The sequence below is a fragment of the Mugil cephalus genome, chromosome 3 (genome assembly GCF_022458985.1).
Source record: "Mugil cephalus isolate CIBA_MC_2020 chromosome 3, CIBA_Mcephalus_1.1, whole genome shotgun sequence".
Taxonomy (NCBI): domain Eukaryota; kingdom Metazoa; phylum Chordata; class Actinopteri; order Mugiliformes; family Mugilidae; genus Mugil; species Mugil cephalus.
Genome location: NC_061772.1, coordinates 6,286,817 through 6,312,279, shown reverse-complemented (window position 1 = coordinate 6,312,279; position 25,463 = coordinate 6,286,817). Strand labels below are relative to the sequence as shown.

Here is a 25,463-nt window from a genome sequence, read left to right as displayed (position 1 = left end):
TGCCAAGCTGCAGTGGATGTGTATTTATGGCTGTGTGTGAGTATGCCCGTGTGTGTGTCATGTTTTCTAATTCTTGGTTCGCTCGTGTCTCCTAATGTTGTGTTTTTTGTATACATGAGTCATGAGGTATTGTAATGCGCGCGCGTGTATATACCAAGATGGTTAGATGGATAAATGACCTGAAACCTGCACGAATCTGCATGCGTGCACGCATGACAGAATACTAGCAACTCTTAATATTCTTTGTGTGCGTGAACTTACAGCTGGGGACAGCGTTACCTGGTGAGGTTTTTCCTCATTATTTTTTCAGGAAAATGAGCAATCAGCCATATTGCATGGAGCCTGATTGTTTCCCTCTGTAAATCAATCCAGGAATTGCAATTAAAATGTTCTCTTATGTAGTATAATTGATGTCTACCTAATCCTTTATTTGCACACCTGCCGGTGAGTCTGAATTTTTAATGAATTTCTAATTAATGCTCTTTGCACACTTGATTTATGTGTTAGCAAATTATATTGCGGTTCTGTGTCCTGCTGGTAGGAAAGTGCCCACAGAATGTCACACCTGGTTTGAAATCTGAGGTTTGCCTGCTCCCCTCCCCCCCTCAAAAAAAATGAAATGAAGAAGGCTACTGTGTTGATTAGTAAGAAACTATACAGCCACGAAGGTTAAACGCAATAAAGGACCATACCCCCTGGCAGCATAGGCATTCATGCACCAGCTGTGCCATATTGCCATATGTTATGTATCAGGGGACCTTATGTCAAACATGCATAAACTGCAACTGGATGAGCAGCTTGTGTTTTTAGTACAATTTTCATAAGCCTCCAACAACACTTTTAAACTTACATACAGGATGCTGGCGAGGTAGGTGATTCTGCCAAATCAAAGCGAGCCACAGCCTTTTTGGCTCTTCATGGTCTGACATGTCACATATGACTGGTAACATGTGATGTCATTGTACCGCAGTGAAATTAAAGGTTAATGACCCCCATCCAGACTGATGTACAACATATTACTTGTTACAGAACATAAATAAAATGGATGACAGGCTATTAACTTTTTTTTTTCCTAAGTCATGTCAATTTGCACTCTCTCAAAACATGGCTGTTTAAATGATGCTGATAGTAGCATTATGGCGGCGCCGCAGCAGCTATATACTATGGTGATATTTTATGATAACTTTTCACAGTGCAATTTCTCACCTACTCTATATAATATAATGTATAATATTTATGGTAAATATTCTCAGTCGCCATTTTTATACATATAATGTAAAGATGAATTCATAATAAGTGGATTATCGCTTGACAGATCAGCTGAATATCTGACAGCTGTACCAGCCTTTATTGTTTCCTGAGGTGTGTATCAGGTATAAACCTCATCAGATAAACAGACAGTGTCACACATCTCCATTAACAGAGTCTTCTGGGAAAAGTACTTTTTAATACAGCTCTGTGCTCATGTGGCTGATGACTTTGAATGAGCTCAAATCAATGAGCATTTATTTTCTCTCTAATTTATTTTCATTTCCAGGCCAATTCACCCTCATAATCAGATGGCAATTAGTGAAGCATGAATCACGGAGCGCAGCTCAGCTTATGTCACTCCCTTTCATGACACCTGCACGTTCACAACAACACGGTTTGAAGAAGCATTCTTTTATTCCAAATAAAATCTTTACTTCATTTTAAACAGCATTCCTAATTCCATCAGAACTCTGCAAAATGTAATAAAACTTGATTTGTTGCATCACGTTTTAAAGAGGATTTCAAATATATTTTTCTCTTGCAGGGCTTTTTATAGCGCTGCAATTTTTGGATACATGATTACATATGAACACATGGGCCAGCCTCCTCCAACAACTTTGGCTTTGGTAAGAGGAAAAAAAAAACTCACTATGAACATTTAAGAATCTTTAATTCACACTAGTAATAAAATTGCATTACATTTCATAAAATAAATGTTCCAGTTTATATATACAGAAAAAACAGACTGTACATACCCTCCAGTGAACCATTTCTAAAAGAAAAAGAAAACAAACCTGAAACAAATTTCACAAAACATACAAGCAATACAGTGCTCAGCTAAGCAGGCACAACTGTACATCAAAATTTGTAACTGCTCAGTGTTGGGGTGTGGGAGGGGCAAAAAGTTGAACATTTACAATAGAGTCCTTAGGGACTGATAAAGGGGTCTTAAAAAGTATTGCAGGCAAGCAGACAGACGCTTGTCTTTTTCCAAGTGCAGCAGAACATCCATGTTGTGTGTAAAGTGTGGAGCCGATTGTTGCTGCCATGAGTTTCCAACTATTGAACCTGTGTCTCAAAGCTCCCGTTCAGCTGGCCCTCCTCATAGTCCATTTGACACAAAATCATGTTGTTTTTTAGGAAAAACTTGTCCCCCACGCAAAACCTGTTGGCAGAGAAAAACAAACGGCGAAGAAGCCATTGTTATAAAGACAAACGCGACTGCTGCTGGCATCCTGACGCGGTGGCGCGTGTGTTTACTGGACGGCCGCTCCGCTCTGGCTGTGAAACTGGTCTATTTAAGATCAGCAGGTAATGACGGATCTCTTTGATTGCACATATTTGGCTCGAGACGTTTGACCTCGCCGTGCCTTGTCAGATTCAAAGCCTGTTTTGATGGTCATCATAAAAGCGTGGCTTGGAAATAAAAGTAGATTAAAACCCTATCCTGTTTCAAAGAAAAACAGACTCGAGCACTGGCACCCAATGAAAGGCAGGTCAACTCTCATTGGCCTGGCAAAACGGCAGTGGCGCCGCAAGAGTTTCCAAAGAAACTCTGCCACGGGGTTAGCTTTTCACACTCCGGTTTGGTTCCAGTCCTCAAGAACATTTTTCCTCTAAAGTCTCAGAGTCAATTGAAGAGGAAAAAATAACACCCAGTCACCTGCCCTGCTGATATTCTTCTCTATGCTGCTGTTTGTTTGTGTGACACAGTGGACACAGCTCCATAATGTGACTGAAGGGGAGCGCAGATAAGAATATAGCCGAAAATAGCCTGGCTTTAGTAATGTGCCGGGCTGGTAACACAGTAAATAAAGCTGGTAGCAGTCACGGCCATGGCAATACTGTGCCAGATGAGACCTGGCTTCTTGTCTGCCAGCTGAGAAAAGAGACTGCAGTCATAATTCCCTTACAGCAGGTGTTCACTATGGTAACTGAATCTGGCCTGCAGAAGGTTAATGGGCTTGTGCTGTGTGGAGGAACAGGGTCACAGCACCCCTGACAAGCATGCAAAGGACGTTCTGCTCTCAGAGTGGTGCCATTACTGAAAGTATATTAATGGGGAAAAGCAATATTTGGGTATGTCATATCCGATGTACATCATACCATAGGCTTTGTGCTCACTCCAATTTCATAATAGTTGCTATCCCTTAGGAAACACCAGTTCACACCTGTGCAGGTCTATTCTCTCTTATGCAGCAGCACGCCTCTGGAGGATTTGTGGACATATTTGCAGCTCTTTTACCTCCTCGCACACACAAGAACAAGAGCTAATTTTACATCCCGCTGGCTTAGAAGATTTACAGATCTAGCCACAAACAAGGACAAACTGCTGGCAGTGTGTCATAATAGAAAATAATTAGCAGGGCATTACAAATGCAGAACAGCCTTTATTCTTCCAAAACAACAACCTATTTTTTTTTTCAGACTTGCAAACCGTAATAAATACTAATGTAATAAAACAACAAAAAATCCATTTGTACCAGAGATTTTTTCCTCCTACCCCCCAAAAGCATCTATTTTAAGCTACTGGCCATTTTAACACTCCATTCATGTTTTTTTTTGTTTTGTTTTTTAACGGCAGTGTTGCTATGTGTTGTTGCAGTTATGATCCCCATTCTTACCTCTGGTTACAAAGCTGACAGGCAAAACAGTCCAAATGGTAAACGTTATCTCTGGCTCTCATCACCATTTCAAAGGCTGGGATCAGTTTACTGCAGGCTGCACAGTTCCCTGTTGTACCAAAGAGCCTGGAAGACAGAGAGGACAGACCGAGATTAACCCACCTTCCCTTTACCTTGATGCAATAAAAGAGCAAACAAAATCGTAGCGAAGTGTCAGCAAAAAAAACGCCGCGGAAAAATAAACACGCCGAAATGAGAGAGGAAATGGAACAAAATTGAAATATGCGGAATGTAATGCACAAATCTTTCTTGGCATCCAGTTGGTATTTTTGTTAATGAGAGCTACAAACATAGATCTTAATTCTTGGCTAATGATCTAATTAAAATGATCACATGGTTTTAATCTCTTTCTTCAAAGGATTTTCCACTTGCTCATTGCAAAAGCAATGAAAACAGGTCTGAGGCAAAACAATTTGAACAGTTTAAAGTTTTCAAAAATAAAGTACTTAATGAGCCTGTCTCCAACTAAAGCCAGCTGTGTTTTTACACAAATGGCTGCATTCTATAATGTACTATTGAGTTCTAGCCCTTAAGAGATAACAAACTGTTTCACAGTGAAAAGACTTGCTGCTCAAACCTCGCTGTGGATTGTTTAGGCGTATTAGATAGCAGCCAAGTGATAAAGGTCACAAACACAGCAAGAAGTCCCCTCGTGTAGATCTCTCTCCTCAAAGCCAAGGAACCTCAAATGCTTCTCCCAGTCAGATTTACATTTTCATTTTCCAAACGCCTGCCCCTGTGTTTAATTTGGAGATTCTGCGGCGCAGATAGATTTATATATTCTGCGGCAGGAAAAGGGCCGCTTCACAGCTTTGCAAGAGGGGATAAGGCAACAGCAGATTGTCATCCCAACACTATGTTAAACACTTTTCCCCAAACTTGTAGAGCTCAGACAGAGGAGTCGCAGCGTTGATATTCTGCCTCGTTTATGCTAGTCCCATTCAGTTGCTTTCACCTTGTTAAAGAAAATGTCTATCCAGCAGCTCTGCTTCTAATTAGGGGCCACTGGCCCAGAGGAGCAGGAGAGACAGAAACAGAGGGAGAAAGGTTGTTATGTTCCATGAGAGGGATTCACAGGGTGTTAAACTGAGACATTGTTACAAGTGGTTACTGTTTCAGTAAAAACTGAATGTTCTCATACAGTAGACATCTGCCACCCACGGGGTGAGCTCTGTAACGCACACACACACACACACAAAAAAAAAAAAATCAGTTCACAGACACAAGTGTTTATCCAAATGTGTAAACACACACACAAAAAGATAGAAATTCTTACATGTTCCGTATTGATCCAGAAGGGACCAAATAGCAGCGACCTTGTTATCATTCTTCTCCATCATTTATATCGTGAGAGATAAAGTTGTGCACACACACATAGCGGCAACTATTCTTATATTCTTTATTTTCTACATTTTGTTTTCAGTTCATGAGAACCATGTCCTCATTTGATATAAAAAAAAAAAAAAAAAACACAGAAAAAAAACACAGACACTGGTGTCATAATAACAGCGAGCTTTCACCACACCTGAGCTCTACTTCATGTCACACAGCAATGTCCTTTTCTCTACCTCAGGGAACCGAGGCTATAAAAGAGCCTAGAGAGCCTTGGCCACTTACAAGAGACAGACATGCACACACCTATAAGAGCTAGTAGGATTATTCTCACCCATCTCCATTACACCCTGCTGGGCTCCAGACATGGTGCTCAGTTGATACATACAGGTTGTAAAAACGCCCGGCGGGGAAGCCCAGCTTGCTGCTGACACTAACTTCTCCCCTCAGTCAATGCAGCGTGCTCCATCTGTGGCTAGTTTCGACCTTACAGCTTTATCTTCTGCGCGTTCACACCGACCATTCAAATTCTGTGGGCATAACCTCTTTTCCACCTTATTATTTGGGGTTATTTGAGTTCGGTATTTGAGACAATTTATAACAGAGCACCTGCAGAATATTATTCAGACTCCACAACACGAGTCTGATAGCGGCGAGGAAACGAGTGCATTCTGCTAATAGTACAAAATGTTTACGGGCCTTCTAGGTAGGAGCAGAGTGAGCTGAATTAAAGCTACGCTGCGGAGGCATGTTCTCATAACTGACACAGGTCCTTCTTTATCACGCTAGCCGTCTTCAAATTATGAATGTCTGCCTCTTTCATGCTAACCTGATTTCCTTATCAGCTCTGTCATTTATAATCAGAGGCAGACATTTGGCGACGGGGGACTTGGAATATAAGAAAGTGCTCTGGATATGACTGTGTCCCCACTCACAGTTCTTCAGCCAGCAGTTGATGTGTCTGGGTTATAATGTGGCATCAACATATGGCTTAATTGAGCACCTTGTGCTAAGAGGAGATTACAGCCTGAGAGAAGCGTTCAAACGCGCTCTCCTCTTCCCGCTCCTGTGAAGCTTAAAGCAGCCGCACGGACCCACCGCTGCAGTCGTCTCATGAGTAACAGCTGAGGGGGCGCTGCGCACAGTCCGCGATGATTTTTATTCTAAAACGTGACGTCAGCTAAGAGTATTCAACATGTTACCACACAGAAGATACGAGCCAGTGTTTATATTTTCACCTTTGTCTCGTCTCAAATTATGGAAAACACTCTGATTAAAAATCAATAGAGCTAATGTCATGGACAGAAATGAGATGCCAATTAGATGGATTCACAGCGAATCCACGTCTATACATCCACACAAGAAAGCTAGCTTAATGTAGTTCTTTTGATAAAAAAAAAGACTTGACGTGCATCCTAGTACTGAAACAGTGCCTTCATATTATATAAACTTTAAATTACATGTCATAGACAATAATTCATTTCATTTAAAATAGATTTTCTTTTTTTTTTTTCTTTTTTTTTGGATGAAAGACTATTTTCTCAAAGAAATCCCACACATTGTTCTGACACATGTCCAGTATTGTGGGAGTGCAGCGGCTCATGCACTTCAATTTCCCTGGCCATTTGGATTAAATAAATCAATATTCTCTAAAAGAGAGTGGGAAAAAAAAACTGAAAACATGTTTCACCATTTCTATTTAACTTGTGAGTGTGAATGGCAAATGCCTTTAAAATATTCTTGCTCAAAGATGCCTGTAATACACCGAGCCCTGCGTGTTTTTGCCGGTCAATCATCGGCATTGTTGCAGGGTTTGGAGCACAAAGGGTGCTCTTTGAAAATAAACGCTTCTGTGGTTCATTTAAATGGATTTGAGGGTTAGAAGTGCTGAATTGGATTGCTCCGCACAACCTGTAAGGAATTGTGGCACGGATTTCTCAATAGGAACAGGCAGTTTAAAGTAAAGGGTAGCTGGCTATTTATTGAATGAGTGTATCATTTTAGAGACTTTCACATTTTGAAATCGCAGGTTCACATTTGGACAGCTGGCTAATAATATGTTTCAAATATAATGTATGTGATTACCAGATCATACTTCACGTAGTCACTTACATTTGGAAATTATTACAGTTCTCTGTCACCGTCATCTGACCGCCTCTAGCTCTTGGGACATATTGATTTAGTTTGTAAACAATTAAGTTGCGTTTTTGGGGTCTTACCAAAATCTGGAAATAAAGTAATGTTTCACGCCAGCTTTGTCATTCTCTGTATAACGACATATATCTCAGCAGAGCAACAGTACTGTGTACTCTCCTTAAAATAGTTCTTACTTAGTAGTGAAAAGTGTAACTTTGTGTGCTTGTGCGGGATGGTGCGAGCAAATGGGACGGCAGGAATGTAAAGAAGCTCTCCTTGCTCTGTTATTGAGTTATTACAATGGGTCTTTAGAGAAAAGAGGGCCTTCTTTAGTCCTTTCAACTTGCTGCTTTGCTAACTTCAAACCCTTAAAGCTCCTACAGTGCATCATCTGCCTCTCTGTATTGCTTCTCTCAGATTGGGCCGTGGCTCTTGAAGTTTTTTTCTTTTCTTTTTTTTTTCTTTTTTTACCTGTTCTCTGAGCTCTCTGAGACATCCCCGCCTGCACAGGGTTTGTCAGATTTCATAAAAGGGAAAGCTGTTAATGCATGCATCGCATGTTCTGACCTTCCCCAGCAGTTGTGTCTTTTTAGAAAGTGTAAACCTTTCTGTTCAGATCTGTCTTGCTCCCCGAAAAAAGAAGAGCAACTGTTTTACTTCCTAAAGGAGCGAGAAAAGGACAGATTTGAAAAACAGTCACATCCAGATTTAGCTATCATCTCCCCCCTGCTATTTCATCAGTTTGTGGACAACTTATAATGTTCATTATCTTCAAAACCTTTTCCTCTTAAACTTAATTATACCCCATTTGATAAGTGGAGGACTATTATGTTCTCTCTAATACATGGAATTGAAGATTAAATTATTTCAGGCTTCAGTTGCTGATGATCATATTATGATTGTGTTGTCGACCCTCTGAAACATTACAATCAGTCTCTGATTCTTTCTTGAAGAAGAATGTGACCAAGTGGCCAGAACACACTGTGCTGGTAGATGAACGTGAACGTCAGGTAGAGCAGGACTGAACTGTATGTTGATGCATGGTTTTGGAGGGCAAGGGAGGACAGTTCTGTGCACGCATTTTCATAGTGTGTGTGGGTGTGTGTGTGTTCAGAAAAGATTCAGAAAAGTGTGAGCGCATTCAATAAGTTGCTAATGCCACGGCAGGACAATCACAGATGGAGCTCCCATAATAATTAATGTGAGCATGGCAGGATTCCAAACCCTGGGAAATAAGCGTGTGTTTGATCCACTGCTTGTATTTAATGAAGTGCAGGAGGCTAATTCAGTGCACAGATTTAACTTCATTACGGCAGGTGAGGGGAGCCGACGTCTTACTGCACGGAAAAAGAAGGGAGGAAAAAGGAAACCGGTGCCCGGTAGAGACTGCATCACCTACTTTCAAATACTCTGGTCCCTCAAACTGCCTCTTCTCTATACGCAAGGCAAGGTTTTTAATTTGTTTCATAATAGAATTCATCTCAAGCATCTCAGCCATTAAGTGTTCTGCATTTGTCGCAGGCTGAAGAGCAGGCGAGTGGGATGGATTTCATTAAACAATCTGGGGCAGCAGAGGAGCACAGGAAGCTCTCTACTCATTTTTCCTTTTTATTCTTATTTTAGTATCCCTTATTCCTGATTTTATATGTCATTCTCCTTTCTTCATCCCTTCTCTGACCTCTATGTCTTACCGGTCTAATGTGCGAGAAAGCCTTTCCATCTGTCTTCACTGTGCCAGCTAGGTACTTATGTCTTCGGGGTTGGGGTTGCTGTCCTTTCAGCTGATGTATTTTACCAAGTGAAACTTTGAACTTCATCATTTTTGCCTTCTCTTGGTCGTTTGCCCATTTATTATTACCTCATCTGTACCATCTGCCCCTTCTAGGGGCAACACCAGGTCTTAGTGGACCTCTCACTGCATCTTAAAAGCATTAACTGTGGGTGGGGGCTGATGGATGGTAATGGCCCATCTCAATGTAACGTCCCTAAGCACCTCTCAAGTGGGCTGCAGGCTTCTTCCAGGTCAGAGGAAGAGCTGAGATGAAAGTGAAATATCATTGAAAGCTGTGTGTGAGGCTGGACGAAACCCTATATGTTACCTATATATTACATTTATGTGGGATGTTAGTAGTGATTTGAGATCATGCTATTTTTTTTATTTGCTTTATATAATTAGAATTAAAAAAAAACAGCTCAAAAGCTAATTAGGTAGCAGCAAATAAGAGATAACAGTGAGGGAGCTGAGAGACGAGTAGACAGGAGGGAAATGAAGAAAGAGAAAGGGGGAGGACAGAGCAGGACAGGGTGCTCTGGGAGGGGGGCAGGGGGGGGGGGGCTATGGCACCGGCATCCCTAAGTCGGCCCCAGGGGGATTCCCTCTCAAATAAATGGTAGAGAATGTGACCTAACGCCCAGGAAATGGTCATGTTTAATTTAACAAGCAGATGGCAGGGGCATCTGAAGAAGAGGGGGGAGCACTGGTGAAGCAACAGTCGTGCCTGGAGGTTTCCTACAGCCTACAGCTCTGGTACAACTGAGAGCATGTCTGCTTCCTGACACATGCCCTATGTGTTCATGTAAACACAGATAGACATGGAAAATATCATCAAAACACAGAGGACGCGAGCACCCGCAAGCTTTTTTTTTTTTTTTTTTTTTTAAGTTGTCACATTAACATCAATTCGTATCTATTAATGTTATAAAATTAAGAATTCTATGGAGGATTGTTAGAAAACAACCAATAGCAAGAAGTCAAAGTAGGTTTCTATGATAGATTCCATGTGAATAACGTCGATGCTGTTTGCTGATGAATTGTACACTGTGCATCCAAAAATGGCCTGACTGAATGACTCGAATGAATTTTCATGTGTAAATTGCAATTCATAGATTACAAACGTGGTTATGTGCTGCTGAACTACCTTTTTGTCTGTCAGTGCAAAGTGGTTGTGATCGTCCAGCCACATTACCCTCTGTTAAACACGCTGTAAAAGAACATTCCATTGATTTTAACTGTGTCTCGGAGCCAGGGACAACCCAAAGCAAACTCTTCCAGGAGGTAAAACACAGTTTGAGTGGCACGGCTTTTGTGTTTGTTGTGAGTGGAGAAAAGGTGACTGTGTGTGTTTCTTGCCTCAAGTAGTCCCTGCGACAGAGGATGAGGTTGGCTTTCGTGTAGAGGGTGGAGCCCACCTCCCCCAGGCGGCAGTCGCAGCAGGCACATTTCAGACAGTCCTCATGCCAGTATTTGTCCAGGGCCTTGAGCAGGTAGCGGTCTTTAATCTTGCGATTGCAGCCAGCACACCCCTTCTGTTTCCCTTTGGGCTGGACGGAGAGCATCGGCACACCTGTAGTGATAAGGAGACAAACAGCCATGCGTGATTTACGGCCCAGGAACACGAGTGACTTTTTTCATGTTCTCTTTTTGATAAGCTGGCTGCTTCTCGAGGCGTCTAAGCCTGGCCTCGCACACGGACACAGCACACTGCCTACCTGCTTCATATGCATTAAAGAAAACATTCTTCCATGTAGATAGGCACACGGGTCACATTGGACCACAAACCCTTGACTTGCTTGTTCCACTAAGAACATGCTGTAATACAGAAGTTACATGATCGCTGGCAGTCGGCTTCAGTGGAAGGTGTGTGCCTCATGTATTTCTTGGGGGGGGGGAAGACACAATGTTTATTTTGCTTACTGTGGTACTTACAAGCTGTGGAGCACGTTAGTTACCTACCATTTCATCAAAGCCCATTTCACTCAACTGTCCACAGCTGTAAAAGCTCCTCATGGGCTTTGTTTGGTATAGATTAACATTAACCTTTTAAAAAGCCTCTGACCACAAAAACGTTGCTACCAGACCCCAGTGAGATATGTTATGGCCTAAGTGCTTTTTAGCATACACCATTACTCTGTGTGTTTCATACATACACACACAGTGACACACACGGGCCGCACACACACACACAAACGCACGCGCGCGCAGTGTTCCCTACTCGGAGCATTACAGCCGTTCCTCTTTTTACACTTATCTGTACTCATGTGTCTGCAATGAGCGGGCCTAAGTTACCAAACTCGCAAATTGCCCTGCTGTCACGCAGGTCCCCTTTAAGTGCGCCTTTTAGCCTCCTAAAGGACAAATAAAGTCCATTTAATAACTGCACTAAACACTAATAGTCTATGTGTGGTTGACATTTGTGTTTGGACTAAAAGCCCCCCTCAGGCCACTGCTGGTACAGAGGCAGGGGCGCGCAGCTCCCCTCTGTAGCACTAACAGGTCTGCCACAGCTGAAAGCACAAGACAACAGCTCTTAAGACACTCTCTCACACACTGAGCTATTGATCCGTCTAAAAGAACACACAGTGGACGCCACTTGCCACTCTACTTTCAAAACACATTTCTCTCTCTCTTTCTAAAAAAAAAAAAAAGGACTGGACACTTTGCATCACAGGGGGCAAGGCCAACATTTTGTATGTGTGGGTATCTGTAAAGGCCCATTTGAAAGACATGTTATACAGAGTTCTATATGAAATTTCACTGTTTTACCGTTGCACTTTAGAGCCGCGCAAGGGTACATTCTGGCAAGACGCGATAACGGTTTTATCTACTTTTCTTTAGCAGGAAAGCACGCCTGTGTACCCTGTAGTTGTGTGATTTTCAATAGGCTCATTCTGTAGTTAGATCTGCTATTTTATTTCAACTCCTGCTGTTTGCCGAGTGATGAACACAACCTTCGCCGGTAACAAGGGACTGCTTCTTCCTGTCCGTTGATTTTCTCCACCAAGTCTTTCAAGATTGTTCTCGCTCAAAAGATTTTATACCTGCTTTCAGAGGAACTTTGGAATTGAAAATTGCCATTCCTCTCTCCTTTTTTTCCTCTTTCACACACACACACACGTATAAATTGACTCACAAAGTACCTTATTGGATCCAGATTTGCTCTGCATTTTTTTGGCCATCCTCCTCATCAATAATGCTATAAATGCAGTATAATTAGCATTCCCCCCTTTTAAAAAGAGGTGAAAGAAATAGGAGAGCTTGTTAGTCAAATTTATGGCTTTGGTTTATATGTCAGTAAGTGCTCCAGTGGTGTTGAGCCGTCTTATTTCTTTATCAGAAGTGGAAAGGAGAGGCTAATTGGTCCAGTGCTGGTGATGGGAGCCATCAATTAGTGTTCTGCCTGCCCTCCAGCTCCCTCACCTCCCTCCCTTCCCAAAACAGACCCCTTGAAGCTGGCGCATTAGGATCAGAAAACCTGCTATAAATACCAATGTTCAGTGTAAATGAAGCTAAAAAGCTTCAAATTCAAGCTACACTGGATAAGGGCGGACTCTTCTACCTGTATTTCATGGCTTGTTAGGGGAGCTCTCTGCAGGTATGCCAACTGTGCTCGCTTGACAGGCTTCTACAGAACTAAAAACAGTCTTAATGAGGAGAGAGAGAAAATGCCCGTGTGTGCGTGTACACATGTGTATGCGTGCGTGCCTCAGAGCCCGTGCGAAGGAAAAGAAAGAAGTTGCCGCAATTCCTTCGGGGATCACAAAAATCTTTAATTTGCCTTTTATGACATCTAATTAGTTATTCTACTCAGAATCTTTGCTTTAAATAAGAGAACTAATTATACAAAAAGGTCGATCCCCCACCTCCAGAGAACCACTCCTAATTGGTCGAGACCACCACCCACCACACATTCCTTAAACGTATCGTGCGTGTGTTTTACATTACACTTGAAAAGGCCAGAGCTTAACCTATCCTGCAGTCACTGTATGCTGCTCAACCTCTCAATTGGATGCGCACATTGTTTAAAACCCTGCTCAGCATCATTAAAGTAACAACAGCGAGTGTCTTTGTGTGACCCAGGTTCTGTGTTTGCAGTTAGTCTCACATTCGCTCCTTGTGCCTATGTCCTGGTCCTTCAGGCCTGACTGTAAGAGAGACGTCTCAGTGGATGAACACCGTATGTTGGCTGGGAAACTAGCATGCACATTCGACTGATGCTTCTTGCTCGACGCTGTTGCCGTGAACAAACATCGGTTTGGTGTATTCTACCAAAGCAGCCTCTGGAAAACAGCTTTAATAGTAGTGTAGCACACACTTGCTAAGACCTGCTAAACAAAGAGCAGTGACAGAAAAAAAATGATTGTGTAAAGTAAATGTCTTTTCAATTCCCCTAATGCCATGAGACATTTTCTTGCACCTGTCACCACTCCCGGCACTCTGTGAAACGGTGGAGTAGAGTAGAGCAAAACCTCCAATGCTTACCACCTCCCAGAAAGAAAAGCTGCATTATGAAAGGAAGCAGCAGACTAGGAGGCAGACTCCACTTAATCCAATCCATTTAACAGATACAAGTGCCACTGACCTTCCAGTGTCATTTGATGTCACCAAAAGCATGCCTCTCCACATCACGATTCATTCTTCAACAAGGGATGCATTTTACTCCTCAAAGTGGGGAGACAGCTCTTGCCCTGCCAAATATCCTTCCCAAGAAGGAATTTAATTTGCCATTAGTAGTACTGTGTGTAAAGGCCTGTCATCTCTCTCTCCTTCTGTAAGATTGTATCTTTCAAGAATATGTACAGTTAGTTTTACTCAGACCAAGCAATCTGTCAGAGCATGTATTTTCCATTAAAGATAGCATAACCCCATTTACACTTCCATCTTTACAGCGATCGAAAATCACATCCATTCACTAACCGTTTTGCTATATTTAAGGTTTTAAAGAAAATATGCTGTATGGTGCACTCAAAGAAATATAGGAAAAGAAAATAGAATAATACAACCGACGCGAAGACCTGGCAAGATTGACAAGACAGATGATGTGACCCAAACCAGTTTTTCCTCTCATTATGACTAAAAAACTCGGTTGCTATTTTTAAAACAAGATTCAAAAATCATAAGTATTCGTTGTGAACAGCAATGTTTACAGGTTTCTTGTTTATCTCCCGTGTTACTAAATTTCCAAATAAAAACTGGTTATGTCTTATGATAATTCTCATTATCATAATAGCCACATCACTTGCTAAATTCTACACAATCTCCACTTAAAGTTTGTATTCAATTTATAATATTCTAAAACTGTGAAATGCTGATTGACTAATTAATTTCTGAAGTGGGAAATTGTAACAAAATTCACGTCATCCTTCACTACACAACCACGCACACGATCCCAGTGGAGCAGCTGCTCTCGCAGGCACTCAGTCTTAATGGCGGAAAGGACAGTTACATCTGCTTCTGTTTTGTTAAATGTCTTTTGATCAATTAAAAGCACTGACGCCATGGTGGGATACAGACTTTGCTGGTTCATGGGGAGGTAAAGGATCTTGATTAGAATCGCTCAGCCTTCCTGACACATGGGGAGGGGAGGTGGGCTTTCAAGGAAGTGGAAGCAGGCCCTGGGTGGGCCTCCTCTCGGGGGCCCCTATAATTCCAACTCCCAGCTGCACTAAATAAGGAAGTGTTAGCCACCACTGTGGTGAACACACAGACAGGGACTCAGGGAAATTAGATACTGCATTACCAATGATTGTAATTATCTGGAACAAGTGCATTTGTCATCATCATCACCACCACCACCACCACCACCAATTCAAAGCACTTCTGCACAAGACATCAGCCAGACATTAATGGGCTACAGTGAATCTATAAACTGCTGCATGATGTAACCACACCACTGCACATTAACACGGAGCAACTGGAACATCTTAAAATAATGTATATTATATTATATTATATTATATTATATTATATTATCCCTTCTATAGATGGTGAGAAGTACAATGGGAATAAAAGTATGGCATAGTAAAAGATTAAATATTAATGTGTTGATTCTTCATTTGACAAACTCTCATTGTCTTTCAGAATCTGTAGTTTACAGCCTTCCGGGGCTGATTTACCTCAGCCTTTTGTGTGTCAGCCACCATGGTACATGCTGCGGCGGTCCCAAATAAAATTTGTCCCTGGTCCAAGCAGTCTGCCACTAAGGTTAATAGGGATCTCATGCAGATGTCTTGCCATTGTGCGCATAAATCAGCCCCTTTCATTCAGCTTCCATCATCGCTGTAATTGAGCCCATAGACATGTTTTTCTATGGCGAAGACAAAATACAAGACATCTGGTAATAATATCGGCTGGAATACACATGTCCGTAGAAAGCAGTCTGATGAGCTTATTCTGGGGGATAAATAAAATAAAGACCAATTCATGGCTCTGTCATTAGCGAGCGTATGCATGGGGTAAAGGAAAAGAAATGCACATACACACAGAGACACGTGCATGCACACTCTCTCTCACTCACAAATTAGGTAGTTTCATACAAGGCCCAAGTCAATATTACATTTCATACTGGCTGTGTTTTTCTCTTATAATTTGCTCTAAGAGCCTTCTATATTACTGTACAGCATGCTACTTTTCCAGATGGTTGTGTATGAATGCTGGGGTCTGTGAGGTGATTTCTGGGACTGTATGCATGCTATGATTATGACATAATTAACACCCACAGTAAGTGGGAGAGAGAGCAGACAGGGCTGGTGCAGTTGAGGAGGGGACTGTTCATTAACAAGATGCACTCTCTCAAACTTTGCAGCTTGCTGTGGCTAATAAGCCCCGCTGAAACGGAGCCCAGCCGTCCCTTGCATTGACCCTGGCACTGCCCAGGATAAGGGAGGGTTTTGTCTCCTGGAATAATTGCTCTTTTCACATGTTACAAGTGTCCTGACCCCCACGGTCGGCAGCCACTTTCCCTACCATAATTACTCCTGATCCGCTCCAAATGAGTCAGCCGCATTAGGACTGCAATAACACTGGCCCAGCTTCAAGCGCGGCATGGGGAGTCTCAGCAGAGCAGCCTGGAACAGGACTGCCTTTTCTCCCAGCCCACGGTCATTTCCATCACGTCAGAGGTGCATTTCTTACACTTGAAGTCAGCACGAAGGCCCTGGGCCTTTTTCTGAGGCTTACAGAAGGCATTGTTAGCTCCCGGTGCTCGCTACACACTGTGGTTTGGCTGCAGACTCCATCCCAATTAACGGAAAACTTCATTAGGGTGTTTTTCCACACTTTCAGCCCCCTATTATTTTTAATTTATTCACATGGGGTTAATTAAAAGAAATGTATCACAGAGATATGCAACAGCTTTCTAATTAAATTCATTGCTGCCTTTTTTTTTTTAAGACATGAAACTGGCAGAGTTTCTAGATTATTACAGAAGGCGACTTGTTCCAACACTTGGTTGGTCAGTAGTAGTTTGACACTAGAGCTCTGTAAGCTAAGCTGTCAGCAGCAGACATAGTGAGAAGAGGAGGTATTGGGGAAGAAAGTGAGGGAGACGGAATAAGATGAATGAGGAGGAGGAGAAAATACACACAAAAAAATCCTGATTTTATCATGTTGATTTACCACAAACTAACCCATGAGAGCTCCTCAATGCAGAGGACTGTCAGAGTGTTGACGGAGCAATGAGAAGATTGGATATTTCATCTAGCCAATCAAATGTGGGTGCACTTCTGGGCTTTGACTGTTGTTGGTTTGGCATATTTAGTTCTTGAAACCTGCCATTTTACCGTTTTTTTATTTAAGTTCAAACTGTCAATAACCGAGAGGGTGAATGTATCTTCATCGTCAGTCCTCATACACTAGGTACGATCGACTGACATTTCCTCCAGAGTATGCATTTTAGATCGAATAAAGGAAAAACCCATCTATTCTCAAACTATATACTTTTAAATGCATAGCGAAGGGGCAATCTTATCTGCCACTTCAAGATTTCAGTGAGAGAAAGAAGAAGAAACGAGAGAAATCAAACCATTAGACCTGTCACCGCCACTTTCCGCCATCCGGAACAGAATGCACAAACACTTTTTTAGTCCGCATTAAAAATGCATTTGGAGAGGAATAAATGTAGCCATTCAAAGTTTGTGTCACTCATGAGGTCAGGAAGTGATGTACAAAATCCTCCCCACTCCCAAGTAATTACTGCACACTTATTATTTCAAAGGATATGCCAGGAGACAGGTGTGCCATTCAGGGTCCTCCTCAGTGTGGTGAAAATGGAGGGGAAGAAGGAACACCATACTGTGGTGCTCTGTGTGAGGTTCTTTAATCTTGAATAATGCAAATTCCCCACAGGGGGCAGTTATTTGGCAGCATGGGCTTCTAATGTCATTCAAGCACCCACTCCCACACCTGATGGGGTAAATAATGAGGGGAGGTTGTGTGGGTACACAATTAGAGAAGAAGTCTTTGCAGAGGTTTGGTGTGATGTCATGTCAGATGGCAAACTAAGGCTCTCAAGAGAGAAGTAGTATAGATGGTATTTGATGTTTCATTATGAAAATGGCTTTAATGAATTCCATTTAACACTTTTATATTACCTTATAATAGAAAGACCAATCCTATTTCCTCAAGGAGTAATTCTGCTGGAATCAAACGGCAATTCAGCAAGAGACAACTGGTCAAATGAAGTGGAGTAAAATGAAAATGAAAAGTATTGTAAAGGGAATGGTTTGAGGGGGAGGCTAAGGTCTGAGGAGCAAGTTTAATTCGTGTTAAGTTTATTGGGAAAGCGCGTGGATGGCAGCTGTCATATGCCGCCGAAATTTGCAGTTACAAACGTCATAGTTAAGCCCTGATTAAATCAACAACTTCAATATCCAAAATCTATTAGCTTTAAGGGGCAAAGAAGGACTATCCCGCCTTAATCATGGGCTTTAATTAGCTATTTAAGATTTCATTTACTGAAGGTCATCCAATAAGAGATTAGTTCTCAGCAAGTTGGTTCTTATTTAAGAGAAGGCGCCCCAGGCATTTCTATTTACCAACAAGATAACTGTAATATCTTAAAGTGTGTAGCCTTCATCTGCAGTTTCGTACTTTGGGCTCCAAGGAGGCTTTTAATTATGTTTTGACTGCCATGAAAATGTTAATGTGACAATGTTTTCTTTATGTCAATAATAGTTAACTAAATGTCATTTTAGGCCGGATTAAAAATAAATGTTCCCGAGCTTTTGGATATGAATGTCTGTGAAAATACAAGAACTGCACAATATAGGTCTGTGTAACAAGGGTTGCTCAGCAAAACTGAAACATCTTGGGTTCATATTTATGTTGGCATGCTGCTTAGTATAATAATACTGTGACTGTAAAGGCAGGTGAAGGTGAAACGAAAGAATCAGCGAACAGCGAGATAGATCAGAGAAACAAAATCCGCACGTTCCAATCCACGGCCAAACTTGCTTTTGATGCTCTACCTGCAGAAAATCAAATGCAGCAATGGGAATTCAACAGTGGTGAAGACATCTAGAAGCCCCACTAGCAGCCCCTAGAGGTTCTGTTGTTCCTTACACCCATAAAAATAAAGTGTTTTCACTGACCAACCAACGTTTCCACGGCGGGGCTTAAAACTAATTAAAATACTAAGCAACAACAATCAGGGCTTTTCCAAATGGGAAATATGTCACTGGCAACGATTCCTGTTGGCACTGTGAGAGGTGCACTAAAGAGAGAGTACAACACAACTGTTCATATAGACTCCTAAAAGCATTAGTACAGTAATGCAATATCGAATTTTTGGATGTGTCCAGGTGTTTAGCATAGACCAGCATTAATAAAAAGCAATGAATGCTGGTAGTACATTATATGAGCATTTGGCCGCCTCAGCAGTGTTATGATTTCAAAAGCAATAGTTAACATGTCTACACATTTTCTCTCTAAATTTCCAAAAGAAGTTTTTAATGAAGTAATTTTTTTACATAACATCATTACCGTGATTCCTAACTAGACAACAACCCTCCTCCCTTCCCACTCCATCCACACCCACACACACACAAACAAACAGTGAATATGAGCTAAACATTCGTGTTCATTCTGAATCTGAAACATTTGCAAGTGTGTCATTTATTTAGATTTCCCTTTCTAACAGGGCACTCTGCCGCCGAGGAACCATAGTTGCTTAACACTGTAGTTCTGACATCTGCTCATCTCAAGAACTTTGCAGCATGTCATTCCTCTTTCCCATGCCTCCTGTCTTCCTTTTCTAAGATGACAGAATAAAGCAGAGATGATTTCCCAGAGAGCAAAGAGTACGCATTACAAAGTGCATCAGAAAGCCAAACAACTGAGAGCATGAAATCGGTAAACAGGTGAATAAATAACTTTATGTTAAAAAAAAAAAAAAAAAGAAACTGATGAGGTGTTGCAGGAGGTTGCCGCGTACATGTGTTTGTAGAGGCATCAGTGTATAAATTCATGAGTGTAGTCAACTGCATGTTGAGGGAGTCAGCCTGGCAGTGACAGGTGGAATAGGTTCCTGCAGTTCATAAATGTAAACTATATATACATATTTATGTATGTACACATTGCCTATTCTTAGATGCTCATGTTAACATGAAATCCAGCAAATGTTATTTATTCGTTCGTTTTGTACTGTACCTCTGTGCACGTCTCGTAATAAGCCTGAAGTTTTAAAGTAATGATTCGTTTCAACTCTGCAGCATATTTGCTAAAAATAATAAGGTTTCTGTGTAAAATTTGTCCGACTTGTACATTTTTTGGGGACTGCTCAAATTTCACCGTTCTCACACACAATGCGGTTTCATGCCAGAAATTCCTCTTGACATTGAAGATAATATTTGGAGTGAATCAAAACAGAAGGTCAGAGTAGGGACAAACACAACAGAGATCGTGTGTTCTGTGCGATGCGTGCGGCGGGCCCAGATCTCGTTGCGAGGATTTCTATGACATGGCTAGCGTGCGGCAATAATAAAAGGGATGCTCTTACAGCTCAAGAGTGCGTAATTGAGTTTGTGCGCCACACTGATGAGTGCAGCCATTTACATCGGAGGCAGGTGGCTGCGCTCGCTAACACGTGTCTCTTAAGTCTCAATTCAGACCCTTTGAATTCCTCTTTGATTGTGGTAGATGATACGCATCTCCTGCACTCGTAAATGGGAAACGATCAGGACTGATAGGGATCTAGAGGTTTAGTGGTGACAGGCGAAATTGTCTCTGGTGAGAATTCTGCATTTCTGAGATCAGGCTCAGATTAGGTGGAATTAAACACTCTCCGCTGAAAATGGTATTAATGTGATTTTTTTTTTCCTCCCTGAGCTTTGCCAATATGAATAAGGAGAACAGCTTTAGCATGATGTGGATGGACACAACACTGAGGGCGCGTGGCACGTTACCTGCCAGTGCAAGGTAAATAAAGTTAATGTGTATACGCACTATATGTTATTTTGCAGTGTGTATGCAAATAAAAAAGGACGACTGTCTCCTCACAAACTGTGTTTAAGAAATATTTGGAAAAGTACAGCAGAGGCGATGCAGGTGCCTAAAATAAAGCTTAATAAAAAAAGCTATTGTGAAATATCAAACGGAGCAATGTGTTTGTAATATTGTTCAAGCCCTTGAGCGCAAAAACCAGATGTAATTTCAATATTTGAAATGGGCAAGTTTAATTTTGAAGTAAGAGCAAACCAATAAGCTGAGAAAATAGCAAATACGAGAGAACAAATTGCATTCCTTTGTAAAAGTGAACAGACTTAAGGAACATATAAAAGTAATCTCCAACTGGAAATTAGAAATCAACCCTCAGCAACCAAATAACAGAAAAGAAATATTACTGTCCACTTTCTAAATCAATATAACATTGCTACAAGACAGTATTACCATGGTAACACTGGTAAAGAATAAAGCAATTCTTATTATTTCAAAATAAAAATCGGAGCCTGAAGCCCAAGTTTTATTACAGGAGCCGACAGATCGCCAGTCTGTATTCATCTGAAGCATTGCTTTTCAATCACACACTTTACCAATGTACAAATTTCACTGGACGGGATGATAACTGGATCTCAAATTAACAAGCGAAGGTAACCAGAAATTTAACGGGGGCTGAAGGATTTTTTCAGCTCCTCCTTTTCTCAGGTCTGTAAAGAGTACACTGTAGTTGTGTTAGTATTCAGCAAAAATGTGCCTTCAGCGTGGACCCACTTTCTTCTCCTGCAGTTGGTACGAAGAAAAGGAAAATGGCTGAGTTGCTTTTTCCCCTCAAATTAGACGCAAATTGGAACCTCATATCACAGGGTGAAATAAAATGTTGACACAGAATATTTTGGTACATGTGTTGCTATTCATTGCTAACTATAACCTCCATATTAGGTCATCTCACTGAGCAGTGCTTGTATTCTTTTTCCAATCCTCCTCCGTACTCTCTGACTCACTGCTCTAACAGATAGTGTATATTACAAGTTAATGGCCTTAACATCTGAGAGTAAGGTGATGCGGTCGTGTGCACCTAACACGTAATGTAAAAATAAACATGCAGCGTGCTCAGGTACCTACATTCGACATCAAACTAACATGAGCAGTTGTTCAGGTTCGATCTTAAAAAACGTGTGTTTGCAGTGTGACTGAAATGTGTATAAATGTACGACTCTCAATCGACTGATACAGTGAGAAATGATTTGTATCAGGCAGATTTTCCTCAATGGAGCTAAGATGAAGGGGGCGCAGAGATTCATTCCTGGTAATTGCTTTTGCAGCGCAAATTTGTTTCAGACTTTTCTAACAGAAGTCAGAGTTCAAAAACAGTCTGCCAACCAGGCGGCATCATTACTTTGTTGCCAACTTGGATCGCAGGCTTTGAACGCAAGACCAGAAACACTGATGATCTGTTTTATAGGCCACGTAAGGACTTAAATACGAACGCTTAAGCTGTCCGCGTACGCACACACACACACACGGAGGCGTAATGGCAAATCAATCAAGGAAAACAGAGTGATCATACACATACACCTGTGTGGCCGCCCAAAACACTAACCCACACCTCCCTCATGTGCTGCATGCACACGCACTTATTTGTGCAGGCACTAAGTGGATACATTAGACAAGAAGGTTGAATTGACAAGCCTATAACTTTAGAGCCAATAAACGCTAAGAGGCTCCATAGTGGAGGAGATCTGACCTGCTCTGTTGACAACCTGGCCAAAATGCTGGAGCTGCTGGTTGGGCCCAGCAAATAAAGGGTGAAGCTTTTAGGCAATGAGCAGCAGGTGATCTCAGCTTTTCTGCAAGTCCTAATGCTCCTAAAAGCCTCTCTCCCTGGTTCTGTAATTGGGCATCAGTAGTTAATGTAGTATTGACTGCATTACATGCTCCTGTGCATCCTTTCCCACTAATGCCATTTGCATCACCTTGTACATTTACCATATTGCTTAGCCAATAACTGTTAAAAGCAATCTGAATCATGAATCATATAGGGAACTTTTAGCTAGACAGACGTCTAAAGGAGACAATTTACAGTTGAGTTAATTTGAGTACATTAGCAGGACAACATGGATTCAGCCAGACAGACCAATTTATGTCTCTGCCGCAACCCTTTTATTGGTTTTTGGATGTGTAAGTGAAAAGATGCTCCGCTAAGATAAATGAAATATCCATTTTCAAACATAAATAATGGGTTACAAATGCGTCCATTACTTTTGAGGGAGGAGGATCCCTGGGTAAAGTCAAGTGCACAGCAGAAATTTGCTGTACTTAGAGAAATATTACACACACATGCATACACACACACACACACACACACACACACACACACACACACACACACACACACACAAAATAAGAAATGTGGTGTGTGGTTGGTGGAGGCTGTGGTTGTGCATGCCAGCAGGTGGTCTATATTGTTAGAAAATCAATCTCCAAAATACTCTTTGAGAAGTGCCAGAATGAAGAAAAACATCCGAGATTTACTTCAGTTCACACCACACGATTCCTTTAGTATTCTGCCGTTAGTAGTCTCTATTTGAATATTCCTATCATGTTGTACAAATGTGTTCTGTGCATATAGACCGGGAGCCATTTAGACCTGAATGTGATGAATGCACTGCACATCTCAACATCGTTTAATCCAAAATGGGACGTCATTAGAGGCGAGTTTGATTTAAATTAAAATTAATTAGATTGCCTCACCCATTAACCTAAATACATTGAAATAGATAAGTAATGCAAGTAGGCCTATTTGGATGGAAAGTGAGTGAACGTTGCACGGCGCTATCCATAATTTGCAATCAAGTTAAAAGCACTCTGCTGTCATCTCCCATCCCGTGGTGATGTCAAAGGCTGCCTCGCCAACTTCACAGACGCAAAAAGCACTTAGAGGAGGGAAGAAAAGAGGAGGCACATGCACTGCAGTCCGCGGACTATCCTCAAACTCTGGGGTTACACATCAAAAGGCGAATCGGGTCGAAATAAACATGCAACTCCTCCAAACTAAACTGCAGGTTGTGCAGTCTATTCGCGGAGGAGCTGCTTAAGTTCGTTGTTGGAGAAAAGGGAAAAAAGAAAAAGAAAAAAAAACAGCCACAACATTGACGCGAAAGCACGGACCCTGTCGTGACTAAATAGGGTTGAAAAGGCTGATGTAAAGCGGAGGCTGCGGGTGCGCAGGGTCCGGGGCGACGGGAAACACTTAACGTGTAAAAATGTCAGTAGTTTACCGTGCTACTCCCCAGGTTACAGCATCACACGGTTGTAGATGTTACTCACCCTCTTCCTTGTCCAACACCATCGTCCTGAGGAACGAGGAGTCCTTCCCCGGGCGGTCCGTCCTCGGCTCCAGCAGGCTGCACCGCTCGGTCTGCTCAGACCTTCTCCTGGAAATGGCTTTGAAACGCGCGGTTGACTAGCCTACGCCTCGATAAACCAAAACCCTGGAAAGATGAATTGCCGTCCGCACGTTTTCTCCCCCCTATCAATAATAATTCACACACGGAATACGGCGATAAACACGGCGAGAACCCCCTATCCGGGCTGAACTGTAACGCAAATAAACGGCGATCAAGCGGCGTTGGTTGCTCTTGATAAATTCCATGCGAATAAAAAGAAAAGGGCAAAACAATGAAAACCGATATAAATCTAGTGTCGCCTATCTGGAACTGTGCACACACGGTCGGATCAGACGCTCAGACTGAACGGCTGAGCTCCCCTCGCTGTTAATACTCTCTCTTTCCCGTTCTCATTTGCTCCGAAACAGCAACTATATTCAAACAAATCCAATTGCAAATCTGACAACTGCTGAAAGCAAACTCGCGCCGCCTCTCTCCCAGTTTATGTGCCGCGCTCGCCTCTGCTGCTACTGAATAAATGCGCGCAGTTTCCAGAGACCCTCGGATTCCCCTGTTAATTAAATCAATTCATTATGCTCAGATCTGATTAGCAGCCCTTCCCCCCTCTTTGAATCAATTATTCAATACACAAACATAATTGCTTGTGCCAGAGGTGTCTAAGTATTAGCTTATTTAACTCCAAGGACACTAATTACCCCTAGGGCAAGGGAACTTTTCTCATTAATTCTGACAAAACACAAAAGCACAGCTAAGGGAAAGTGTGTGTGCGCGCATGTGTGTGTGTGTGTGTGTGTGTGCGTGTGCGTGTGCTTGTGTGTGTGTGTGAGAGAGAGAGAGAGGGAGAGAGAGAGACTGGTGCGCCTGCCAGTCTGAATGTGCGCGATAGTGAGAGAAGACAGAGAGCAGGGGAGAGCGCGCATGCACGCAAGGTTGTGTTGGTGCGTTTGCGCGTGCCAGACAGAGAGAGAGAGAGAAAGAGAAAGAGACATCGAGGGTGAGTGATGCTGCTCTGACGGTGCCTGGTACAGTTTGGGTAAACATAAAATGCGCCTATTGTTTTCTTCGTCTCTTTACTTCTTTTTTTTATCTACAGAATTTAATAGAAATAACATCTAATTGTGGTCTATTTAGCAGTTAATTAGTGTCCAGACATGGTTATCATACAGGCTGCAGATAAACAGCCGTTTCAAAAGAGACTGCACAACAGATGGGCTGCGTTTTTGATTAGTGGGTAGATAGAAGGTTCAGTTTCGAATCTGGTAATATAATTGTTGCCTGTTATTGCCAAGATGAAAGTGTTGCTGTTTCATGGTGGAGCCTTAAATAGCACCACTTTCACTTGCCCTGCGGAGACTGTTAACCAATTAAGGGTGAGATCCAACAAAGATTAGCCATTTAGGAGAGTGGAGTGGAGTATAGCTACAATAATGCTGGTTCGTC

At 42.0% G+C, this 25,463-nt stretch overlaps 1 protein-coding gene across 1 annotated transcript; it reads right to left on the bottom strand.

The window, feature by feature from the left end:
* Positions 1–1,904: 1,904 nt before the first annotated feature.
* On the bottom strand, positions 1,905–24,722 carry lmo1 (LIM domain only 1). Its single transcript, XM_047581492.1, has 4 exons — positions 23,944–24,722; positions 10,534–10,747; positions 3,876–4,001; positions 1,905–2,416 (listed from the first exon to the last, which is right to left on the bottom strand). Exons 1-4 carry the CDS (start codon positions 23,963–23,965, stop codon positions 2,311–2,313), a joined length of 468 nt encoding a protein of 155 aa, XP_047437448.1. The 5' UTR covers positions 23,966–24,722; the 3' UTR covers positions 1,905–2,310.
* Between the last annotated feature and the right edge of the window lie 741 nt (positions 24,723–25,463).

Bases quoted from the DNA above. Each gene is read 5' to 3' on its own strand.
- lmo1 (XM_047581492.1), bottom strand. From the start codon at position 23,965: ATGGTGTTGGACAAGGAAGAGG. The intron at 10,748-23,943 runs GTGAGTAACATC...TTATCACTACAG, and splicing joins GGTGTTGGACAAGGAAGAGG to GTGTGCCGATGCTCTCCGTC. The intron at 2,417-3,875 runs GTAAGAATGGGG...CTCTGCCAACAG, and splicing joins TGTCAGCTTTGTAACCAGAG to GTTTTGCGTGGGGGACAAGT.